We start from the raw sequence: 21,327 nt of genomic DNA, 5'->3' as shown, positions 1-21,327 counted from the left end.
GCGGGTGCGCTGAGTAAGAAAGTATAGGACTGACGTGGAGGAATCACGCAGCAAACATGTAAAAAGTGTGTCCAGTCATTTACCAACAGAAACTAAAAACAAGCTCAGTCATGAAGGGGTTAAATCCTGTATCCCCAGCTGCCTCTAGTGACAGCTGCAGCAATGCATCATGGGATTTGTAGTCGGGGGGCTGGGCTCAGTGAAACAGCAAGCTGACGGCGGAGAGCCACAGCGCCGACTGCAACTCCCAAGATGCTTTGCGAGCGGCCTATGAGCGAGCACCACATGGAGCAGGGGGGGGGGGGGTATCTTCTCCTCCTCCTCCTGCTGTCAGCTTGTGTGTTGTGATAGCTCAGCCCATGTGCCCATCTCCCGGGCCGGCACCGTAGACATGGATGTGTTCGGGGACCTGCTGAGGATGAACAAGAGGCAGGTGGGTGACTGCCAGGGGCCCCACATTAATAGTCAGTAACTTTTATCCTCGGCAGCAGAGTGCATGGAGCAGCAGACTCGCTCCTCCAGTCGTCTGCCTTATGCTGTATTATTACCATTGTATTATCGGACTCTTTATTTACTGCTGTTATTATAGATGGGGATTCTATTTCAGGGGGGCACGCTAGGCACATGGTGCATGTAGCCCCCAAACTCACTCCACCAGTTATCTGCCTGATGGCTTTATTATTATTTTATTGATCTTTGTCACTTATTATTATTATTATACACCTGTATTCTATTTCAGGGGGGCACACTAGCAGCATATTGCATGGAGCATCCATGGAGACTGGTCTTGTGATCTGCCATGTGCTGCTTCATGATTACCATGTGTATTCACCTCTGTGACTTATCATTGTGATACGGATCCCATTAAAGGGGAAATCTCCGGCACCTGCTGCGTGCGTAGCTGCCGATAATCTGCTTTATGTCCTAAAACATAATTGCATGTATGACGTGTCCCCATGACATGTATGTGTAACAGAGGACGGAGAACATGTCTCGTTCTGCAGGTTGGGTGACTTGTACCAGCTGTCTGCAGCTCCGTGTCATCATAGACCTTCCGGGACCACAACCGGTCACATGTCATACAACGCGAGCGCCATCACCCCAAAGCCGAGCGCCATCACCCCGGGGCTGAGCGTCATCACCCCGGGGCTGAGCGTCATCACCCCGGGGCCGAGCGCCATCACCCCGGGGCCGAGCGCCATTACCCCGAGGCCGAGCGCCATCACCCCGAGGGCCGAGCGACATGACCCCGCGGGCCGAGCGACATGACCCCGAGGCCGAACGACATGACCCAGAGGGCCGAGCGACATGACCCCGAGGCCGAGCGACATGACCCCGAGGGCCGAGCGACATGACCCCGAGGCCGATCGACATGACCCCGAGGGCCGAGCGACATCACCCCGAAGCCGAGCTGTATGCCACCGCACATCCTGGGAATCCCCAGGTCTGCACCCAACCTAAACGGTAAATTCACTTTCCCAAGTAATTTGGGAAAATGGAATTACCCGCACAAATCTCCCTCCCACTATACTTACCTTTCGGCGAATGGTCCTTCTCGTCCACCAGTACGGGTGTACCTGTTCCATGTATTCTGAATTTCGCTCGCAAATTGCAAGCACTCGTTGGTCAACGCAGTCACCTGACGGCACTGACCAATGAGAAAATATAAATACGGTTTTGGTTAAAAAACATTTTTTGTATCAGGACAAGTAGATTGTCATGAGGGACAAGTAGATTCGGCCCCCGCTTTAGTCCTTGGACAAGTAGTTTTTTCTAAAATTTCCACACCCCTGATATACTATGTCTATACATATACTGTAGCTCGCGGTATACTGAGCTTTGGGTGACGGGAGGACGCTAGTTTGTGTCCTCCCGTTACCCTAAGAACTATGGGGGAAAGCCCTGACCCCATAGTTCTCCTTTTAAGGATTCACTTATTTTATTGCTGCGGGGTAACAGAACCTTTTACTTGTGAATTGACCGTTTGAATGAATGAAACGTGACTAATCTTTGCTCTTCTTTTGTGTCTCCACAGCTGTACTATCAGGCGCTGAATTTTGCCATGATAGTATCATCGGCTCTCATGATATGGAAAGGCCTTATTGTAGTCACCGGCAGCGAGAGCCCCATAGTTGTCGTACTCAGGTAACCTACAGACCCGCTGCTCATATTTCACTTTACTGTCAATCACTTATTGGATGATCGGTAGACGTACCGCATGGCGTTGCTCCTGAAAAATGGTGTGGCATCTTATTTATGTTCTGGACTGAGCGCACAAATCCACGCCGCGCTAAAAGGCGTACTTTCGGCATCAATTGCGCCAAACACAAACAAATTCTGTCGAGCTTAAAAGCGCGTTGTGTTAAGTTCTTTCGTACGCGGTGGAAGGGGACCGTGTGCTGGTGTCCTCACACCGCATGCAGGTACCCACGCAGGAGGACCAAATTAGTGTGACCACGCCAGACAAGATCAATGAGTCGTATACCATTCATTGTAAACAGCACAACTAAACATAACACTCAAAAGCAAACATAAAGAAGCATGAATAAGTAAAGTGACACCAACTAAATATTAGGGATGCACCGATATATCGGCCGAAAATTGCACTTTTGGGCATAATGCCGAAAGAGCCATGTTTTAGCCTATACTGCGGCGCATCCCTGGTTTCTTTTCTCCCGGCTGGGCGCTGCTCTGTGTCCCAGCGGGGAGAAAATGAAGTGACAGCCGGCCGAGCGCTGCGGGACAAGAGCGATGTGAGTGGCCGGCGTCTCTCCTAGGGAACCCTTTACAACCCAACCTTTTGGCTTGACCTTGTTGATGTTTCATGATGCAAGAAACTGTTCATGATCTCACAACATTTGGTTTGTCACTCAATTTTTTTTCGGTACCTCTCGGAGCCCTCGTAATTCTGTTGTTTTGGGATTCCTTTAATGTCAGCCTTTGTGAGAGTGAATGCTTTGGTCATATTATTATGTGATGGGGGTCCTCTAAAATTTGAAGACTTGCCAAGTGCAACCCACGTGGGCCACAGTTTGGAATTAACACTACAGTGCTTCATGGTCCGTGTGGCTTGACTTTCGGGCCTCTGCTAGGTTTTCGGCTGAGATACTCCCCTAACTTCTCTAATGTTATGTGGGGGAGTGGGGGTGGGGGCATCTGTGTCCCTCATTGTGGGATATGTCTCTACCTGGTTCTTATGCCTTCCTTCACACGGTTGGGTCCCTCATTGTGGGCTCCTTTACGGAGTGACTCTTCCTCGGTGAGGTGTCATTTCCTCCCCCCAACCCTACCTTGTCCTCCTCTTTCCTTCTGTCCTTCTCCACCATCCGTTCATCTTCATCTATAAGTCTCTCTTAGGCCCCATTCACACTAAGCGATATATCGCGAATTTTTGCCGCGAGAAGTCGCCGGCCAGCTGTCTTAACTCCATGTCGCTCCAGCAGGACCCTTTTTTTCGGCGGATTTTGCACAATTTTTCTATTTTTTTTAAATGGAGCCCAACGGTGAAGGTCGCTCTATCGTCGCCCCGAAGAGTCGCGCGGATCCGCGGCAAAAGGTATGTCGCTTAGTGTGCATGGGGGTTTAGTCTCTATGTCCCTACTTGGTGCTTATGCCTTCCTCTTACATAGGACGTTCTGTTTTCAATGGCACATATTGGCATTATTGTATGGCTACCGGTATTTCAGTATGATGGGATGGTTGGTATAGGCTAATCTACCCTTCCCTGGCTGTTGTTTATTATGACCGCTTCCATCTAGGAGGTGGAATTAATGCAGTGCTCCTGAAATCGGAACCATTTCCTTGTGCACTTACAGAACCAACGGCATAGACGCCAGGGTTCCTACATCTGGATGTACTACTATCACACGACGAGTCTTGTACTTTTCATGCATATTTGTGCTGTTCAATGGTAGTTGCCCTCTTTGTGTCACGATCTGGGATCAGGCTTGGAGTCCAGTAGCTGAAGCAGCAGGCAAATTCGTGGTATAACAGGCCGGGTTCGGTACACAAGCAGACAGTAGTAGTGGAGAAGCAGGCAGAAGCGTAGTCAGCGAACAAGCCGAGGTCAGCAGCCAAAGGTATCAGGTATGAAGCAGGAGACGATGAGAGTAGTCGGTGAATCAGCATCCAAAGGTCGGTGCACGGGTAGCAGTATGAGAGGATTGTATCACAGGAGGAGCAAGGAAGCAAGATATCGGCAGGAGCACGATACTCTGGCAAACAGGAAGTGCAGAGGCGTGGCTTAAATAGGAAGTTCAAGGGCGGCGCAAGGAAGCAAGATATCGTCAGGAGCACAATAATCTGGCAACCAGGAAGTGCAGAGGCTTGGCTTAAATAGGAAGTTCAAGGGAGGATCAAGGAAGCAAGATATCGGCAGGAGCACAATAATCTGGCAACCAGGAAGTGCAGAGGCGTGGCTTAAAAAGGAAGTTCAAGGGAGGAGCAAGGAGTTCAGCAGAGATTAGGTATAATTGAGGATTACAAAGGAGATCAGGCAAGGAGCTATCCAAGGTTCCAAGGTGTCTCAGCAGGTAGAACCACCGCCAGCTACAGGGTTCAGATCCGATTCCTGACACTTGGGCTGATATGCTTTGTCTATGTATCTCTGTTTGTGACAACTCTCAATAAACACTTATTGAACTAACACTACAGTACTTCAGCCAGACTAATACTTTGTTCCCTTTAAACATTTGTATAGATCTGTTTGTGACTTGTCTCCTCTTCCACATATGAGGACTATAATCCCATTTTATGATCTTGATGTTACGACTTATAAATCTGCTCTTAGGCAAATATACACAACCGGAGCTCATAGGCAGCTCAGTGACACCTACCTTCTTCTCTTGCAGTGGCAGTATGGAACCAGCGTTTCACCGGGGAGACTTGCTTTTCCTAACCAACTTCCAGGAAGACCCCATCCGTGGCGGAGAAATTGTGGTCTTTAAAGTAGATGGAAGGGATATCCCTATAGTTCACAGAGTCATCAAAGTTCATGAAAAGTAATGTATTTTCGGATTTCATTATTAGTCACTGCAGCAAGCCCTCCGTGCCAAGACACTGTTTGTAGTACTGAAGACTCCCTAGTTGTTAGGATGTCTATAAAATAATTGCCATTTCCAGAGATAAAGCTAGTGCTTTGCACAGTCCATAAAAATGCATGCTTGGCTGTCAGGATCCAGAGCGCCTCCAGGTGGCGCCGGAGCCAGATCCTGCAGTTCCTGTGCTCACCTGCAGGTGTCTCCAGGCAGCCGGGAACTGTTAGGTACCAGACCACCACTGGGTGGTGCTGGAACCTGCAGCTCCAGTGCTCACCTGCGGGTGTCTCCCAGCTGCCTGAACTTAGCCATCACCTGGTGCTTCCTGGGAGGGTATTTAAACCCTCCCTGCAGTCAGGACGATGGCCCAGTAACCTGTTATTGTTTCCTGTTAATCCTGAGTCCTAGGGTTGCCACCTTTTCTTCCATCGAAACCCGAACACTCTAGCGACGCATGGAATTTTCGGGGGGACAATGAGTTGTGGCTTATCCATATGTAAATAGTGCCACCCATTCCTATGTAAATATCACAGTCGAGACTATTTTCAGTGGGGGGCCAGTAGCCCCTATCTTAATTGTGGTTGCCCCTGTCTGCCTGACTTCTTATGCCTGTGATTCAGCTGCCATGAAACCCGGACACAGCATTCAAAACCCGGACTGTCCGGGTGAATCCTGGACAGGTGGCAACCCTACTGAGTCCCCAGTCTTGAGTCCCGTTACCTGCCTCTGTTCCCAAGTCCCGTTACCTGCCTCTGTTCCCGAGTCCCGTTACCTGCCTCTGTTCCCGAGTCCCGTTACCTGTGGGAAGCTTTTACTCTATTAATTTTACATTGTGGCGGCAGGGCTGTAGCTACCATGGTGCGAATGAGGCACTCGCCTCAGGCGCAGCTGAGAGGGGGGCGCAACCAGGGCCCTGTTGCCATGGCGAGCACGGGGCACCATTGGCAACAGGGGCGCCAGGCGGCCAACACAGACCCGGCTCGGCAGGGAGAAGATGAGCGGCACAGGCTCCAGCTTCTCCTTGGATCTCCGCTGCTCTCCCCCACCTGTATGGGCAGAGGACTTTGTGTCCTCAATCTCTTATTCTATTTCAAAAGGGAAATGTCAGGGGTCTGTTTAGACCCCCAATATTTCCCCGAAGCCCCCCCAACAGTAAAAATAAAAATTATAATAACAAATAAATGAAAACAAAACAAAAACACCACACACACACATTACTAGACCTAGACAAAGATGAAAAATGTGTATCGGATGAAATGAACGGAAACTAAAAATGTTTTCATTGGTTTCGTCAAACTAAACACATTTTTATGCTATTTTTGATTTGGCCACCAGCGCATTCTGCGCATGCGCACCACCATCCTGGAGGCGGGGCGCATGACGTCGCATACCGCAAATATCTGTTGGGGGGCACAATTTTCTGTTCTTGCCTCGGGCGCAAAAGGAGCTAGCTTTTTTTTTGTACCAAAGTTTTTTATTACATTTCCATAAATAGATTAGAGAGTGCACATAGGGTTCAGTACAGATGGTTTTCAAATACTAAAATGAGTAAAAAAAAGTAGGGCTGGTAATGATTAAAATTTTCGTGTTCGATTAATCGAAAACAAATTTTAATCGATAAATTTCGATTAATTATAACGCACATACAGATCCAACTACATTGGCCTATACACATACAGCACAGCAATGACGTAATAAAATGAACTAGGATCACACTAATCCCAAAAGTTTAACGATCAATCGAGAAATTTAATCTTTCATTTCCACAGCCCTAAAAAAAAGTACAAATTGGTTACAAGTGCTATGTGGCTGTCTATGGTAAGCAAAGAGTAAATAGAGGAAGACATTTTTGAGAGGGAGGAGTAGGAGGGGGAAGAGTGAAGTGGGCAGTAGATCCATCGGTGTGGTAAATTATTGGTCGGTTCAGTGGATCCGCTGCCTGTCTCCATAGGGGGCACCTACCACGCCTCACGGGAATACTCCTATAGATGTCTAAGGGTTTCCACATCTAGTTCAGGGTGTTGGTGTCACACCCAAGGCTCCCAGACCTTCAAAAATTTGGCGTGAGTATCTGTTAGGATACTGGATAATCTTTCGTGGGTCTTCGTGAGAAGGGATGATTTGGCAGGGTGGTTTTTTTAAATGTCAAAATACTTGATTGAACGAGAAAAAAGAAACGTGAGAACCAGGTGCGCATTCAATGAGCATGTGCAAAAAGAGACAAGCAGCGCATCGGAATAACTCTACCAGAGTATGACGTTTTCTGTATTGCACTAACCAACGATCCGACATGTAAAAACGTAACCATCAAAGCACAATTAACACAATCTTAATTGCAGAAAGAACAAAAGAACGGGAACAATAGAGGCGGACAGAAAAAGAAATGACACAGAAGAAGGGCTGGGAGAAGGAAAAAGGTAAAAGAAAGGAGGAAACATAGAAGAGAATTGCGTCCTTATACCTAATCACCAGTGTAGTTTTCTATATCCAGGATCACAGGTGGGGTGACCTTGCAGTCCATCTATCCCATAGGAGAGCAACATTCAGCATTTGCTTCCAGTGAGCAATAGTTGGGGTGGGGGGGTAGCACCTGTATCCACAATCTGACTATCAGTTTCCTGGCGACATAGAGAGCTTCCTGAATAAAGATATTTAGTAGGGATGCACCGATACCGATACTAGTATCGATATCGGTGCCCATTCCGAGTATTTGGGCGAGTACTCGCCTAAATGCTCCGATGCCTAGCACGAGTACTTCCGGTATCAGGAAGCCGGGTAGCGCGTCATTACACGCTCCCCGGTTTCCCGATTGGCCAGGAAGCGGCTCCATGCTCTCTCGTCACAAGTGACGAGAGAGCATGGAGCCGACTTCCCGGGCCAATCAGGAAGCCAGATGCCGTGTAATGACGCGGCACCCTGCTTTCTGATTGGCCGAGAAGCTGGCTTCATGCTCCCTCGTCATCTCATGATGAGGGAGCATACACGCCACCTGGCTTCCTGAATGGGACTTCCGTTACTCGGTAATTGGTATCGGCGAGTACCGGATAAAAATGATCCGTACTCGTACTCGGTACCAAAATACCGGTATTGGTGCATCCCCCGTCGTTATTGGGTACACCCGACCTTGAGGCTCAGGGACTCCAAGGGTCAGTTTTGGAGTTTATATGAGGATTTGCGAGCTCACTTTTTTTTTTGCTTAGCTGCAGTGAGAACTATGGAGTACAATGAGGTGGGTGCTTTTCACTCACCTCATAGTTCGAGCCAACCTGTGACAATGAGACTGTCACAGGTCGGCTCAGTAGATCGGGAGGTGAGCGAACACATACCGGCGTTCGCTCACCTCTCGATCCTGTCACTGCAGAGAGCCGTGACAGGGGAGGGACTGGTTTCCTCCCCCCTCCCCTCCCCTATCCAATCCTCCAGCGCTGACTGGCGGAACGGACGGGGAATGTGGCGGGTACAGCTGGCTCTGCCTCAGAGCCAGCTGTCAGTCACGCAGCTGGGCGGATCAGACATAATTGTTGGGATCTGTTCCGGCGTCTCAGTATACCGCGAGCGGTAGCTCCCTATATACTGAGCTTAGGGTGACGGGAGGACGCTAGTTTGTGTCTTCCCCTGACCCTTAGGAGAACTATGGGGAAATGAACCGACCCCATAGTTCTCCTTTAAGCATAAAGTGTTTTGTTGACCCTGCTGACCACCAGGGATTTCCGTCTCATTGGTGAGATTTCTTCCCACGTTCTGTTGTGGCTCTCGGCAAGAAGTGAAGGAAAATCTCCCCAATGGGACACAAGACAAAAAAAAAAGCTGACGGGTCTGGGTATAACCCTACTTTACTCTATCCAAAAATAAAAGGTTTTGGTTTTAGTTTAATATAAACCTGAGAGAAAGACGTACAAGAGCTGCCATTGCTGAATTTATGGATGAACCAAATTCTGAGGCAGTCATCCTTATCCTTGGCTTCACTACATGCCAAGAAACAGGCACATAGTTGGTAATGTGTGAACTCCCATCGTGTGTGTTTGTTCAAGTCTTTTGACTCTAGGTAGGGAAGTGATGATTTTGGAGGTTGATCCATTAGAACCAAAGTGGCAATGACAACCCATCATGTATTTCTGTGTAAAATGGAGGTGGGAGGGTCTGGATCCAAATGTAGAATGTTTTCACATTTAAAAGAGAATATTAAGTTCCTGACCAAAGGTGACAACAATGAAGTTGATGACCGAGGTCTATATAAAGAAGGCCAGAACTGGCTGGAAAAGAAGGACGTAGTAGGCAGGGCGAGAGGGTGAGTTGTGGTTTTCTCTTTCGGTTGGAGGTGGTGCTCATTAGTATGATGGCTAATTGGTTCCATGTTTTCCTTGGAGCTCTGGGGGCCTTGAGTTAAAGGAGAACTATGAGGCGAGTAATTTTCACTCAGCCTCATAATCTGAGCCGACCTGTGACAATGAGCTTGACTCACCGCCCGGCTTCCCGAAAGTTCCCTCTTACCTTGGTATGTCCAGCCTGTCACCCCCCGGGGGCCTCTCCAGCCAGAACGCGGCTTTCCTCCGGTACCCAGCCTTAGCCGTCTGGCCGGCCATTTAGGAAGCCGGGCGCCGTGTAATGACGTGACGCCCTGCTTTCTGATTGGCCGGGAGGCCAGCTCTATGCTCCCTCGAGCATGAGATGACGAGGGAGCATGAAGCCAGCTTCCCGGCCAATCAGAATGTCGGGCGCTGTGTCATTACGCGCTGCCCGGCTTCCTGATTGGCCTGGAAGTCGGCTCTATGCTGTCTCATCACAAGTGACGAGAGAGCATGGAGCCGGCTTCCCGGCCAATAAGGAAACCGGGCAGCGTGTAATGACGCGACGCCCTGCTTTCTGATACAGGAAGTACTCGTGCTAGGCATCGGAGCATTTGGGCTGAGTACGAGTACTCACCCAAATATTCGGTATCGGCACCGATATCTATACTAGTATCTGTGCATCCCTAGTGTATACTCAACAAGAGGGAGTTAGGAGATGGAGACACTGCTCTGACTTATTCACTTGTGTATGCAGATTGAAGCTTGAGCTACTGAGCTCCGTATGCAGGTTTTTTTTTTTTCTTCAGCAAAGCAGCAAAGGCTTTTATGGAAAACTTGTTAAAAGTAGGCAAGAGCTCAGCTGCTGGGTGAAAAAAAAAAAACCAGTGAATACTTAACCACGTGAAGCCCGCGGTGTTACACCCCCTTCCTGTCCAGGCCATTGTTTCAGTATTCAGCGCTGCGGTACTTTGACTGACATTTATTCCGTCATGCAGCGCTGTACTGAAATACATTTTATACCATTTTTTTGGGGACAGATAGAGCTTTCTTTTGGTGGTATTTAATCACTATATTAAAGGAGAAATATGAGGGGAGGGGGGGGTGCTTTTCACTCCTCATAGTTCTAGCCGACCTGTGACAATGAGACTGTCACAGGTCGGCTCAGTAGATCGGGAGGTGAGCGAACACATGCCGGCGTTCGCTCACCTCTCGATCCTGTCACGGCTCTCTGCTGGATTCCCCTCTCCCCGCTCCGATCTGCCAGCGCTGACTGGCGGAACGGACGGGGGAGGGGGCGGGCACAGCTGGCTCTGCCTCTAGATAGGCAGAGCCAGCTGTCACTCACGCAGCTGGGCGGATCCAGACATAATTGTGGGGATCCGCTCCGGCTGCGGCGTCTCGCGAGCTGCAGCTCCCTATATACTGAGCTTAGGGTGACGGGAGGACGCTAGTTTGCGTCCTCCCGTGACCCTAAGGAGAACTATGGGGAAAAGCCCTGACCCCATAGTTCTCCTTTTAAGGAGAAATTACCGACATTTAAAAAAAAAAACTAAAAACTGTTTCCCCTAAATTAAATGATAAAACATTATTTTTGTTTGCATTATTTGGTGCCGCCATCCTGGAGGTGGGGCGCATGACGTCACATGACGCCGTGCGTGTGTGGCATCGGGTGACCTAACACGTCTGTTGGGGGGCACAATTTTCTTCTATCAGCCTATCTTTCCCCTAGTCTGTTGGGGAGACAGGTATTGGGAGGGGCTCAACTTAACACTTCCAAAAAAAGAAATAAAAAAAATCTGATGGTTATTGTTATCCTTTTCTCCCCCCAGGTTTTTGCCGTATGTCGGAATGGTAACTATAGTGATGAATGATTATCCCAAATTTAAGGTAAAGCAAAAAAACAAAATATTTTTTAATGTGATTTTTTTTTATTTTCCTAATGACAGCAGAACCTACAATAAAACCTCTGGGAATATTTTTACCTATTTGCCAAAATAGCGCCCTATGTCATAGTATATTGCTAATGACGGGGTCCTCAGCTAGGGACCCCCCCATGAAGCTGATCAAGACAGTCACCATGGCCATCCTGGGGCAGCATGGGGTGTGCGTCATGCATGTAGTTTTACTTCAAAATGATTTGTATTTCCCTCCATTCAATCCTGATATTAAGGGACCCATTCACACTAGATGCAGTGCGTTCTGGCCTCACATTGCGGCCGGCTCCCTTTTTAGTGGGGCAAGAGGGGGCGCGGCGGTCCATTCAAGTGAATGGCGCCGTAGCCACGCCCTCCGCCCGCACGGGATCTCAAGGCACATTGTGCCTGCAGTCCGGTGCAGCATTTTGATCGCACCGGACTGCAGGCACAATGTGCCTTGCGATCCTGTGCGGGCGGAGGGCGTGGCTATGGCTCCATCCACTTGAATGGCCCGCCGCGCCCCCTCTTGCCCGGCAAAAAAAAGCGTGCCGGCCGCAATGCAAGGCAGTGCGTTCTGGCCGGAATCGAGTCGGAACGCACTGCAACTAGTGTGACTGGGCCCTTACTCAGCTCTGCCACACAGCATAGCTAAGGGGGATGGGAACTGATAGTTCTCTGCTGCATTTCACCAACACTTACAGGGTCTTGTCCCTCCCCCAGCCTGTGATTGGACAGTAAAAAGAGAAGCAGCACAATTACTCAGCCTCATAGTTCTCCTTTACTACATTTCATGATATATAATACACAGTGGCGTCACAAGGGTGGTGCGGCCCACACCCGGGTGCCACCATTGGAGGTGTGACACCAAAATGACTCACAGTCATTTTGGTGTCACCCCCTCGGAATACATTCAGCTGCCTTTATTGTGTCTTTTCTACGTGTTTGGAGTTCGGCTATAATATGCTTTTATTTTTTTTTTACATTTCTTATTTGTGTTTCCAGTACGCTGTTTTGGCGATCATGGGAGCTTTTGTACTTGTAAAACGTGAATCTTAATCCTCGCGGTCGACATTGGCTCAAACGTCTGACATCATTCCTACTGCTATTTATTTGACTGTTTGGGGGAGGATTTCGTTTTTTTGTACACAGAGTCGTGTCAGATTTTATGACGCCACGCTTTTTCTAATAATGCGATCCAATAAAACGCTGAAACACCGAAACGCTTTCTGATTTACTTCATCGTGTCTGAGGAAGCGTTTACATCACTGAAAGATGAGGGGGGGGGGCTATAGTTGTGTTACAGTTTTTTAGGTATACAGTGCGATAGTTTGGGGAATATAGCACAATGGTGAGCGCTAAGGCCCCGTTCACACTGAGCGATTTATCGTGCGGTAATTCCCGCGATATCGCGGCTATTTACCGTGCGATATCGCTCTCCAATGCTTGGCAATGGGGCAAAGGGTCCTGCTGTCGCGGGTCGTGCGTCGCTTGGAGCGGATTTTGCCGCGTATCAATGCAAGCATTTGCGCGATATCGCACAAAATGCAAATCGCGCGACAAACGAGCGATTTGCGAATCGCGCAGTGTGAATGGGGCCTAAGAGACCGCTCCTGAAGCCGATGTTAACATAAAAGGACGGTCTTTATTCCGCATAAATTAAGAACAGTTCATTCAGGAGTCTCATCAAGACATCATGTTTTGGTCTCACCGACATCTGTGTGTCCCATACACTCCCCGTGTGATAGTGCCAGGACTTTACCGTATTTCTCTGTGAGTCCTCAGCACCGCTCAGCAGCTTTCCTCAGCTCCAAGCGGTTCAGTATTCACCCCTCATGGGTCACTGTCCCTCTCTGTCTCTCTAGCACAGGGGTGCCCACAATTGTTTGTGTCCTTGCTCATCCTCCTAGCTGTCTCTCTATCTCCTGGCTGTCTCTCTCTCTCCTGGCTGTCTCTCCTTGCTCATCCTCCTGGCTGTCTCTCCTCTCTCTCTTCTTTGTCTCTCTAGCACAGGGGTGCCCACAATTGTTTGTGTTAAGATCTACTTTTCAAATGACGAGCTACATGAGATCTACCAACGGAAAGAAAACCTCCCTCTCTCTCTCTGTCCTGGCTGTTATCCTTGCTCATCCTTCTGGCTGTCTCTCCTCTCTCTCCACGCTCTCCATCCTGGCTGTCTCTCCTTGCTCTCTCGCCTGGCTGTCTCTCCTGGCTCTCTCGCCTGGCTGTCTCTCCCCGCTCTCTCTCCTGGCTGTCTCTCCTTGCTCATCCTCCTGGCTGTCTCTCCTCTCTCTCTTCTGGCTGTCTCTCTTCGCTCTCTCTCCTGGCTGTCTCTCCTCGCTCTCTCGCCTGGCTGTCTCTCCTTGCTCTCTCTCCTGGCTGTCTCTCCTCTCTCCCCGCTCTCTCTCCTGGCTGTCTCTCCTCTCTCTCCTGGCTGTCTCTCCTCTCTCCCCTGGCTGTCTCTCCTCTCTCTCCCCGCTCTCTCTCCTGGCTGTCTCTCCTTGCTCTCTCTTTCCTGGCTCTCTCGTCTGGCTGTCTCTCCCTGCTCTCTCTCCTGGCTGTCTCTCCCCGCTCTCTCTCCTGGCTGTCTCTCCCCGCTCCCTCTCCTGGCTGTCTCTCCTTGCTCTCTCTCCTGGCTGTCTCTCCTTGCTCATCCTCTTGGCTGTCTCTCCCTTCTCTCTCTCCTGGCTGTCTCTCCCTTCTCTCTCTCCTGGCTGTCTCTCCCCGCTCTCTCCCCTGGCTGTCTGTCCTTGCTCATCCTCCTAGCTGTCTCTCTCTCTCCCCTGGCTGTCTCTCCCCGCTCGCTCTCTCCTGGCTGTCTCTCCTCGCGCTCTCTCCTGGCTGTCTCTCCCCTGGCTCACCTTGCTGTATTTTGCAAACAGTGTAGTGTAACAGGCTGTATAGACAAATATTCTTTGATGTAATACATAGCACTACAACCCCCAGTATCCACCAGAAAGGTGTCAGGGAGCTGGGCTCAGCAGTCTCAGGCTAATAGGTAATCATGTGTGCACATCTAAATAAATATACCAACATGGAATAAAGGGGCCGCCATTCACCCCCCTTCCTGATCTACCAGCATCAGCTTTGAGAGCTAGATCACCATCTACCTAATGGGCACCCTTACTTTAGCAGGTATCTCAGGGTCCCCAAGCCTCTTGACCTCTCCCAGCCTTCCTGGCCGTGTCACTTGTGCTCATGCACGCAGCAGAGTCTGCCTGTGGCCATGTGCCTCCTGCGCACCTCCAACTCTCCCCTGAGCACTGGGCTGGCTTCATAATAAGGCCGCTCTCAGCCACCTGATCAGCTATACTGGTCATTGGTAGCACCTGGCCCCAGGACTGGAGATTTCATCCCACCCGGAGCTCTAAAGGTGCCCATACACCTTACGATTATCGTACGAAAATATTCGGGCGGCACCTAATAGACCGTACGACCGTCGAACGAGTATCCCACCTTGTTTCGACTAGCTATCGTACAACTAACGTGCGGGTGTTCTAGAACTGCGCACCATATTATTCGAACGACGGAAATGAGCTGACGCCGCGTCAAAGTGGGCGTTGTCGTTCACGTTTCGTGTTTAAAACCCTAGGAACACACTGCGTTCGTCCCCACAGTTGTTTGATACAAGCAAATGATGGATCTGGATTCTTCTGCATTGTCTGCCATTTTGGTAGGTGTCGCTGCTATAAGATTGAAGCGCCAACGCAAGTCCACTCGAAGACGCCTATGGTCCAAGGATTGGCTGCGGAAGCGTGACATGTACTCCCACGTTTGTCTCCTGAATGAGTTGAGGGAGAACAACCCGGAGGACTATCGAAACTACCTCAGGATGCCGGAGGAAGCATACAGAACACTGCTGACTCTGGTCACCCCCCTAATCCGTAAGGATGACACCGTGCTGCGCCAAGCCATACCCCCCGACCAACGCCTGAGAGCCACCCTCCGATTGCTGGCAACTGGTCGCAACCTGGAAGATTTGACATTTTCAACAGGGATATCAGCACAGGCACTCGGCCGTATCATACCAGAGACATGTGCTGAAATCATCAACGTCTTACAAGAAGAATATTTCAAGGTCATTTCTTTATTATAAACATTTCTGACACAAAATGCATAGAGTAACTGTAAAGAACTACACACACGAAACAGTAATCTAAAATATTTAAATTTAACAATGCTAGTGACATATGGATGCAAACGTATAGGTTGGTGTATGTATTGGGGCCCATGTATATGACTACGGTCTGCATGTGCTGATTGGTCGGGCCTCCGTACATACTGAGTGCCCAAATGTCCTACCTGCTTGTGTTGCAGTTGGGGAGAGTGTGGTGGCATGCATTCTGGTGCAGCTGTCTGCTGATACCAGTTTGTTACTTGGTTTATGTTCCAACATCAAATGTCAGGCACGTAGGGATGTCCCGATGCCACTTTTTTAAGATCAAGTACAAGTCCTTTCCCGCAGGTACTTGCCGATGCCAATTACCGATACGGTAGTCCTGGTCCTCCCCTGTCAGTAGGCATCAGGATCCCCCAGCTTTGGACACAGGGGCGGTCACTCCGTCTGCACTGCCGGTAGTTCTGCCCATGGGGCTGTCCATGGCTGTGCCGGGAAGGAGGAGGAGATAAAGAACCAGGCAGGCACTGCCATGGACAGCTACTTGCAGGTCACCAGCAAGCTGCTGAGGTCCCCACAAGCGCAGGTGCTCAGCAGATGCTGCGGTTTAAAAATTGACCTGTATCTGGCTTAAGAATAGGGGCATTTTCACAATTACAAGTACTTGTGAAAATGCCTGGTATCGGCCCCGATACCGATACTAGTATCGGTATCTGGACATCCCTACAGGCACGCATTACCTGTTTGGACCCTTGTATGGTGTTCCTTGTCGCAAATGGTGTGTGTGTGTGACCCAGAAGACCATTTTGGCCATGATGCGGAACACCAATGTCTGTGCGTATTGGCGTTGATGGTCCTCCATGCTTCTCATCTTCAATGCTGCTACTTGAAAGAACAGAGGACTTTTATCTGGCTGTTTATCAAGTGCCGCAGATGCTTGCTAAGGAATTCATCAATAGCACGGTCTGTTGCTGGCCTCTTTCTTGGCCTGCATGCAGCAGCTGCAGAGGGTCCTGGCTGTGCCTCACATGTCTCTTCCAAGCAAACACTGTCCTGTGCAATGTAAAAAAAAAAAATGTCATCATGAACTATGTGTTTAAATATGTTACAGGTCTAATGTATTGTCTATTTCAGTTTCCTACAGATGCTGCAGGTTGGAAGGCCATAGCCAAACAATTTTCTGACATCTGGAACTTTCCCAACTGCGGTGGAGCCATTGATGGGAAGCATATACGGATCACCCCACCTGCTAATTCAGGATCTTATTATTATAATTATAAGGGATACTTTAGTATTATTCTGCTGGCCATAGTGAATGCAAGGTATGAATTTATCTACGTTGACATTGGACGCAATGGCCGCCACTCTGATGGTGGTGTCATGGAGCGCACACTCTTCAACGAGTTATTACGTAACGGGTCGTTACATCTACCATCCAATGAGGAGAACACGGAAGTACTCAACTTTGTATTTCTTGCCGATGAGGCATTTGCACTTGGCGAACACATATTAAAACCCTTCCCTATGCGTGGTCTCTCCCCTGAGCAACGCATATTTAATTACCGGTTGTCATGTGCTAGACGTGTGGTTGAGAGTGCATTCGGCATCATGGCTAACCGTTTCTGAGTCCTCCATACTGCTATAAATCTGGCCATGACTAAAATTGATCTAGTGGTGCACTGCTGCTGTAGTTTGCACAATTTTCTCAGGAGAAAGACCACCACATACATGCCTATGAACATGGCAGACCAAGAGGACCTGGTAAGTGGCAGAATGCAGCTTGGGGAGTGGCACAATGAGGGAGAGGCTTTGGACAGCTTGCCACACCTCCATTCAAGGTCGCCTACTACATCAGCCCGCCAGAACAGGCTGAAATACGAAGAATACTTTATGGGCCCTGGGGCCGTCGAGTGGCAAGCACAATTTTAGGGTATTGTGATGTGCCCTGACCCTTTTCTTTTCACACTTTTTTTGTTGACCGTATGACATTTATGCTTTGCACTTGATGAACCTTACTTCTAAATGCTAATGTTAGCAATAAATTCATTAATTTAAAAAGTTAATTTATCGCGTCATTTATTACTTCTTATAGATTAGAGCCATAGAATGTGATCAGAATCTGCATTAAAATATAAATACATACATACCTGTGTGTCTTGGGAATGTTCTTCGTTAAGGTCCTCTGCATTGGATGAGCACCCTCCAGACTGCGCAGATGGTTTTTGCAGGCTGTTTATTAATGGGCGTGCTTCCTCTTCATCATCCAGAAACCTGAGTGAGTCATAATACCACAGACGGGGCTGGTAGACGTCATCTGCTGCCGCACCCGATCTTTTGGAATCCGCTATTTTATTACGTTCCTTTTTGTACACAGTGCGAAGATTAGCTATCTTATTTTTAACGTAATTTATATCAGCATCAGGAAAAAATGGTCTCCACTAGTTTGGGCAATTACCCGAACGCTTCCTGTCGTTTCACTCGGTCAAAATATTCACGTGATTGCACTCTCCACAAACATGGCAGTTGACGATTGGAATTAAAAAACATAAAAAATATATTAGAGATAGGATGGATTTTAAAAATGGAAAAGTCTATAGATGGCAGACTACAGAGGAGGAGCATATAAATAGCGGTAATACGAGCACTAAAGATTTAGATGAGAAAGAAGATCCAATCTATCCAGATAAACAACATTGGAATCCGGTTAAAAAAAGAAAAAGAGATAGGGAAGGACGAACGGAAACAATCTCTAATCCGATTTCGGGAGACATCAGTCCCAAATTAGAATTATCCCAGAGATTCCATCCCTTGTTATCTCAGGAAAACCAGATGAGGGAAATGGATGGACAGGATACCCCCCGATATCAATTGAATGAGACAAGATCTAAGGCCCCTAATCATCATCATTTTTTAGGGGGCGATAATTTTTTGGGGGACAGCCCAGATCATATGACCTCAAAAGAAAAGTTCAACAAACATATAAGGGGACAACAACTCCGCCACTGGGAAAGACCTATGAGGGGAAATACAAAGGGGGTACAGACCGTACGGAAGGAGGGGAGGATGGCCACAAAGGGGAATGAGGGACACATGGACTTCAATACAGTCTCCAAAAGAGGACCAATGTCCCCTAATTGGAAGAGGGGCTGTAGAGGAGGTAGGAAGGTTCAACTCAAGAAGAGGACGGATGTAAAATTGCCTTGGCTTCCTGAAATAAGCTAACTTGCTATTCTCTGCTTCCAATGATGATAACGATACAATGGTTAAAAGAAGCAATGGTCTTATTTATTTATACACAAATCTAATCAAACATAATAAAAGATACAAACAGATATAATAAGACAATCAAGAGAATACTTTACACAGCAAGTCCGTCCTCTGGTTCCTATATCCTGGCTGGGCTCAAAGAGAGAGCAATATTGCCGCGCACGGACTTTTATCCCATTCATACACATACATCGACACCCCCTTTACCCAGAATTCCGCATGTCCCTTAAATGTCTCTCGGCCAATCGGCATGGTCCTTCATATTTATCCACACGCACTGTAGTCCTCCAGCAGGGGGCACCATCGTACTGCAGATCAGTCCTTGGCCTAGGTCAACACCTTGTCCTTTGATCTTTAGACAATGGCCAGTCACCTTCATATGCAAAATCCGGATATCTTGACATGTCTTCCCAATGTGCCTACACCCTTATCAACACCACAGGGTGCAATCGCGCGCAATCGGCGTGTTTATGCATGGCGTGTTTGTGGCGTGTTTGTGAGGTTAGTAAATCAACCCCTTGGTCTCTTTGATGAGCAATGCAATCAAGATTTGAAGATATCTGTTTGGCAGCTTTCTTACCTGAAAATGTTGTACACTCCAACAACGGAACTTTTAACAGAAGGAGTCTTCAACCTGAGTTTGATTAACTTGACCAAAGAGGAGGAAAGGGCCCTAAATTTGGGACTCAAATTTGCCCCAAAAATCAATTTAAACAAATGTAATACTTTCATTGACATCCAGAAATTCATAAGGAAAATAAACATTACAAAATATTATGCCTCTCTCCCAGAGGTTCCTAAGAGTAATACCCAAAGGAAAGAAAATATGTATATACCTCGTTAAAGAACCAATCTATCTTCAATCCAAAACCAACAGCCAACCATTTTGTAGATGTGTTCAAATATTTGGTAGAGGAGGATTTGAAGACTCTGGCTTTTAGGAATGCCCAGAATAAAGCTTTTATCAACAAAGGGATAGAAACATTGGAAAAAAGGAGAGATGTGGTGATTAGACCGGATGATAAGGGAGGAGGAGTAGTGGTCATGGATAAGGAATATTATGTCAAAGAGATGACAAATATTTTAAAAACACCAGACACATATGAAAAGCTTAATAAAAATCCCACCATTATATTTAAAAAGGAGCTAGAAAAACTGGTTCAAAAAGCGTTTAAAAAGGAATTGATAACGAAAAAAGAGAGAGATTAATTAATACCCTCAACAAGTCGAACTCCGATCATGTATTTTTAACCTAAGATACACAAAAATATGAGGGCCCCCCCTGGAAGACCGATCGTGAGTGGGATAAATTCCCTTACATCTAGATTAGGGGAACTGATAGATTGGCCTCTACAACTTTGGTGGCTAAGACCAAAGCATTTTTGAAGGACAGCAAGGACATTCTGAACGTGTTAAAGGACATAGAAGTCAATGACAATACGGTACTGGCTACCATAGATGTGACATCGCTCTATACTGCGATTCCACATAATGGTGGATTAGAAGCAGTTAGATGGGCGTTGGATCATGCCTCTGACTACAAAGATGAACAAAAAGAATTTCTAGTTAAATGTATACAATTCGTGATGTCCAGGAACTTTTTCTGGTATGACGGTGGATATTACCTCCAGAAATGGTGAGTAGCCAAGGGCGCAAAATTTGCGCCCAGTTTGGCTAATTTGTACATGTCTAAGTGGGAGGAGGATCAAATCTTTGGAAAGGAGGTTCAGAACATCAAGATCTGGAAATGCTTCATAGACGATATTTTAATCGTCTGGGAAGGGGATATTCAGTCTCTCAAAGAGTTTGTAGAAGTACTTAACATCAATGAATATAACTTGTCCTTCACCAGTAAGATTAGCCCCACTAATATTCAATTCCTTGACCTAGATATTATAAAGAATGCAAACAAATTTGAGACCAAAACCTATTTCAAGCCAACCGATAGAAATAGTTATATCCCCGTCTTCAGTTGTCATCACCCCAACTGGCTCAAAGGTATTCCTAAGGCCCCATTCACACTGAGCGATTTATCGCGCGGTAATTCCCGCGATATCGCGGCTGTTTACAGCTCGATATCGCTCTCCAATGCAACTCAATGGGGCTCTGTCCTTCCCTGTCGCGGGTCGTGCGTCGCTATAGCAGGACCCTTTTTGGAGCGGATTCTGCCGCGATTCTAGCTTGCTCAATGCAGGCATTTGCGCGATATCGCGCACAATGCAAATTGCGTGACGAACGCGCGATTTGCGAATCGCTCAATGTGAATGGGGCCTAAAGGCCAAATGACCAGAATCAGGCGAAACTGCACAACAGAGGAAGAATACTGTGAACAGACTAACACCCTGGTAAAGAAGTTTGAGGAACGCGGATATAATAATAATACTTTGAAGAAAATACAGACAGAAATTCAGAGGAAGGATAGATTAAAGCTATTGGAGCCATCTACGAGATCTAAAGACCCTTTACCTCTAACATTCATTACTAATTATTCAGCTCAGTACAAACAAATTTAATCTATCCTCAATAAACACTGGCATATCCTAAAAAGTGACAGAACTCTGGGCCCAATCCTCCCGTACAAACCAAAAGTGATCTATAGAAGAGTACCTAACCTCAAAACTAAATTTGCAAGTGTTTAATGGCATTGGGTTCTATCCACGCAAATATTGCATAGGTTGTAGGACTACAGGCACTAGAAATAAGAT

General features: G+C 47.7%; 1 protein-coding gene across 4 annotated transcripts; it reads left to right on the top strand.

Annotated features, from left to right (window-relative positions):
- Window positions 1-378: 378 nt before the first annotated feature.
- LOC108801556 (signal peptidase complex catalytic subunit SEC11C-like) lies at window positions 379-12,303 on the top strand. 4 transcript variants are annotated; one of them, XM_018573446.1, is made up of 7 exons: window positions 379-433; window positions 2,036-2,145; window positions 4,851-5,000; window positions 7,890-7,899; window positions 9,215-9,324; window positions 11,155-11,212; window positions 12,244-12,303. In XM_018573446.1, the coding sequence occupies exons 1-7, from the start codon at window positions 392-394 to the stop codon at window positions 12,295-12,297; spliced, it is 534 nt and encodes a 177-aa protein (XP_018428948.1). In that variant the 5' UTR covers window positions 379-391; the 3' UTR covers window positions 12,298-12,303. The 4 variants fall into 4 exon arrangements, with proteins under 4 accessions (XP_018428948.1, XP_018428947.1, XP_018428950.1 ...); XM_018573445.1 differs by lacking the exon at window positions 7,890-7,899 and having other exon boundaries at window positions 9,193-9,324; XM_018573448.1 differs by lacking the exons at window positions 4,851-5,000; window positions 7,890-7,899 and having other exon boundaries at window positions 9,193-9,324.
- The last annotated feature ends 9,024 nt before the right edge of the window (window positions 12,304-21,327 follow it).

Source organism: Nanorana parkeri, unplaced genomic scaffold (genome assembly GCF_000935625.1).
Source record: "Nanorana parkeri isolate BGI_ZX_2015 unplaced genomic scaffold, ASM93562v1 scaffold2382, whole genome shotgun sequence".
In the NCBI taxonomy this organism is placed as follows: Eukaryota; Metazoa; Chordata; class Amphibia; order Anura; family Dicroglossidae; genus Nanorana; species Nanorana parkeri.
Note: the sequence above shows the minus strand (reverse complement) of the source record. Positions and strands in the feature narration are given on the sequence as shown.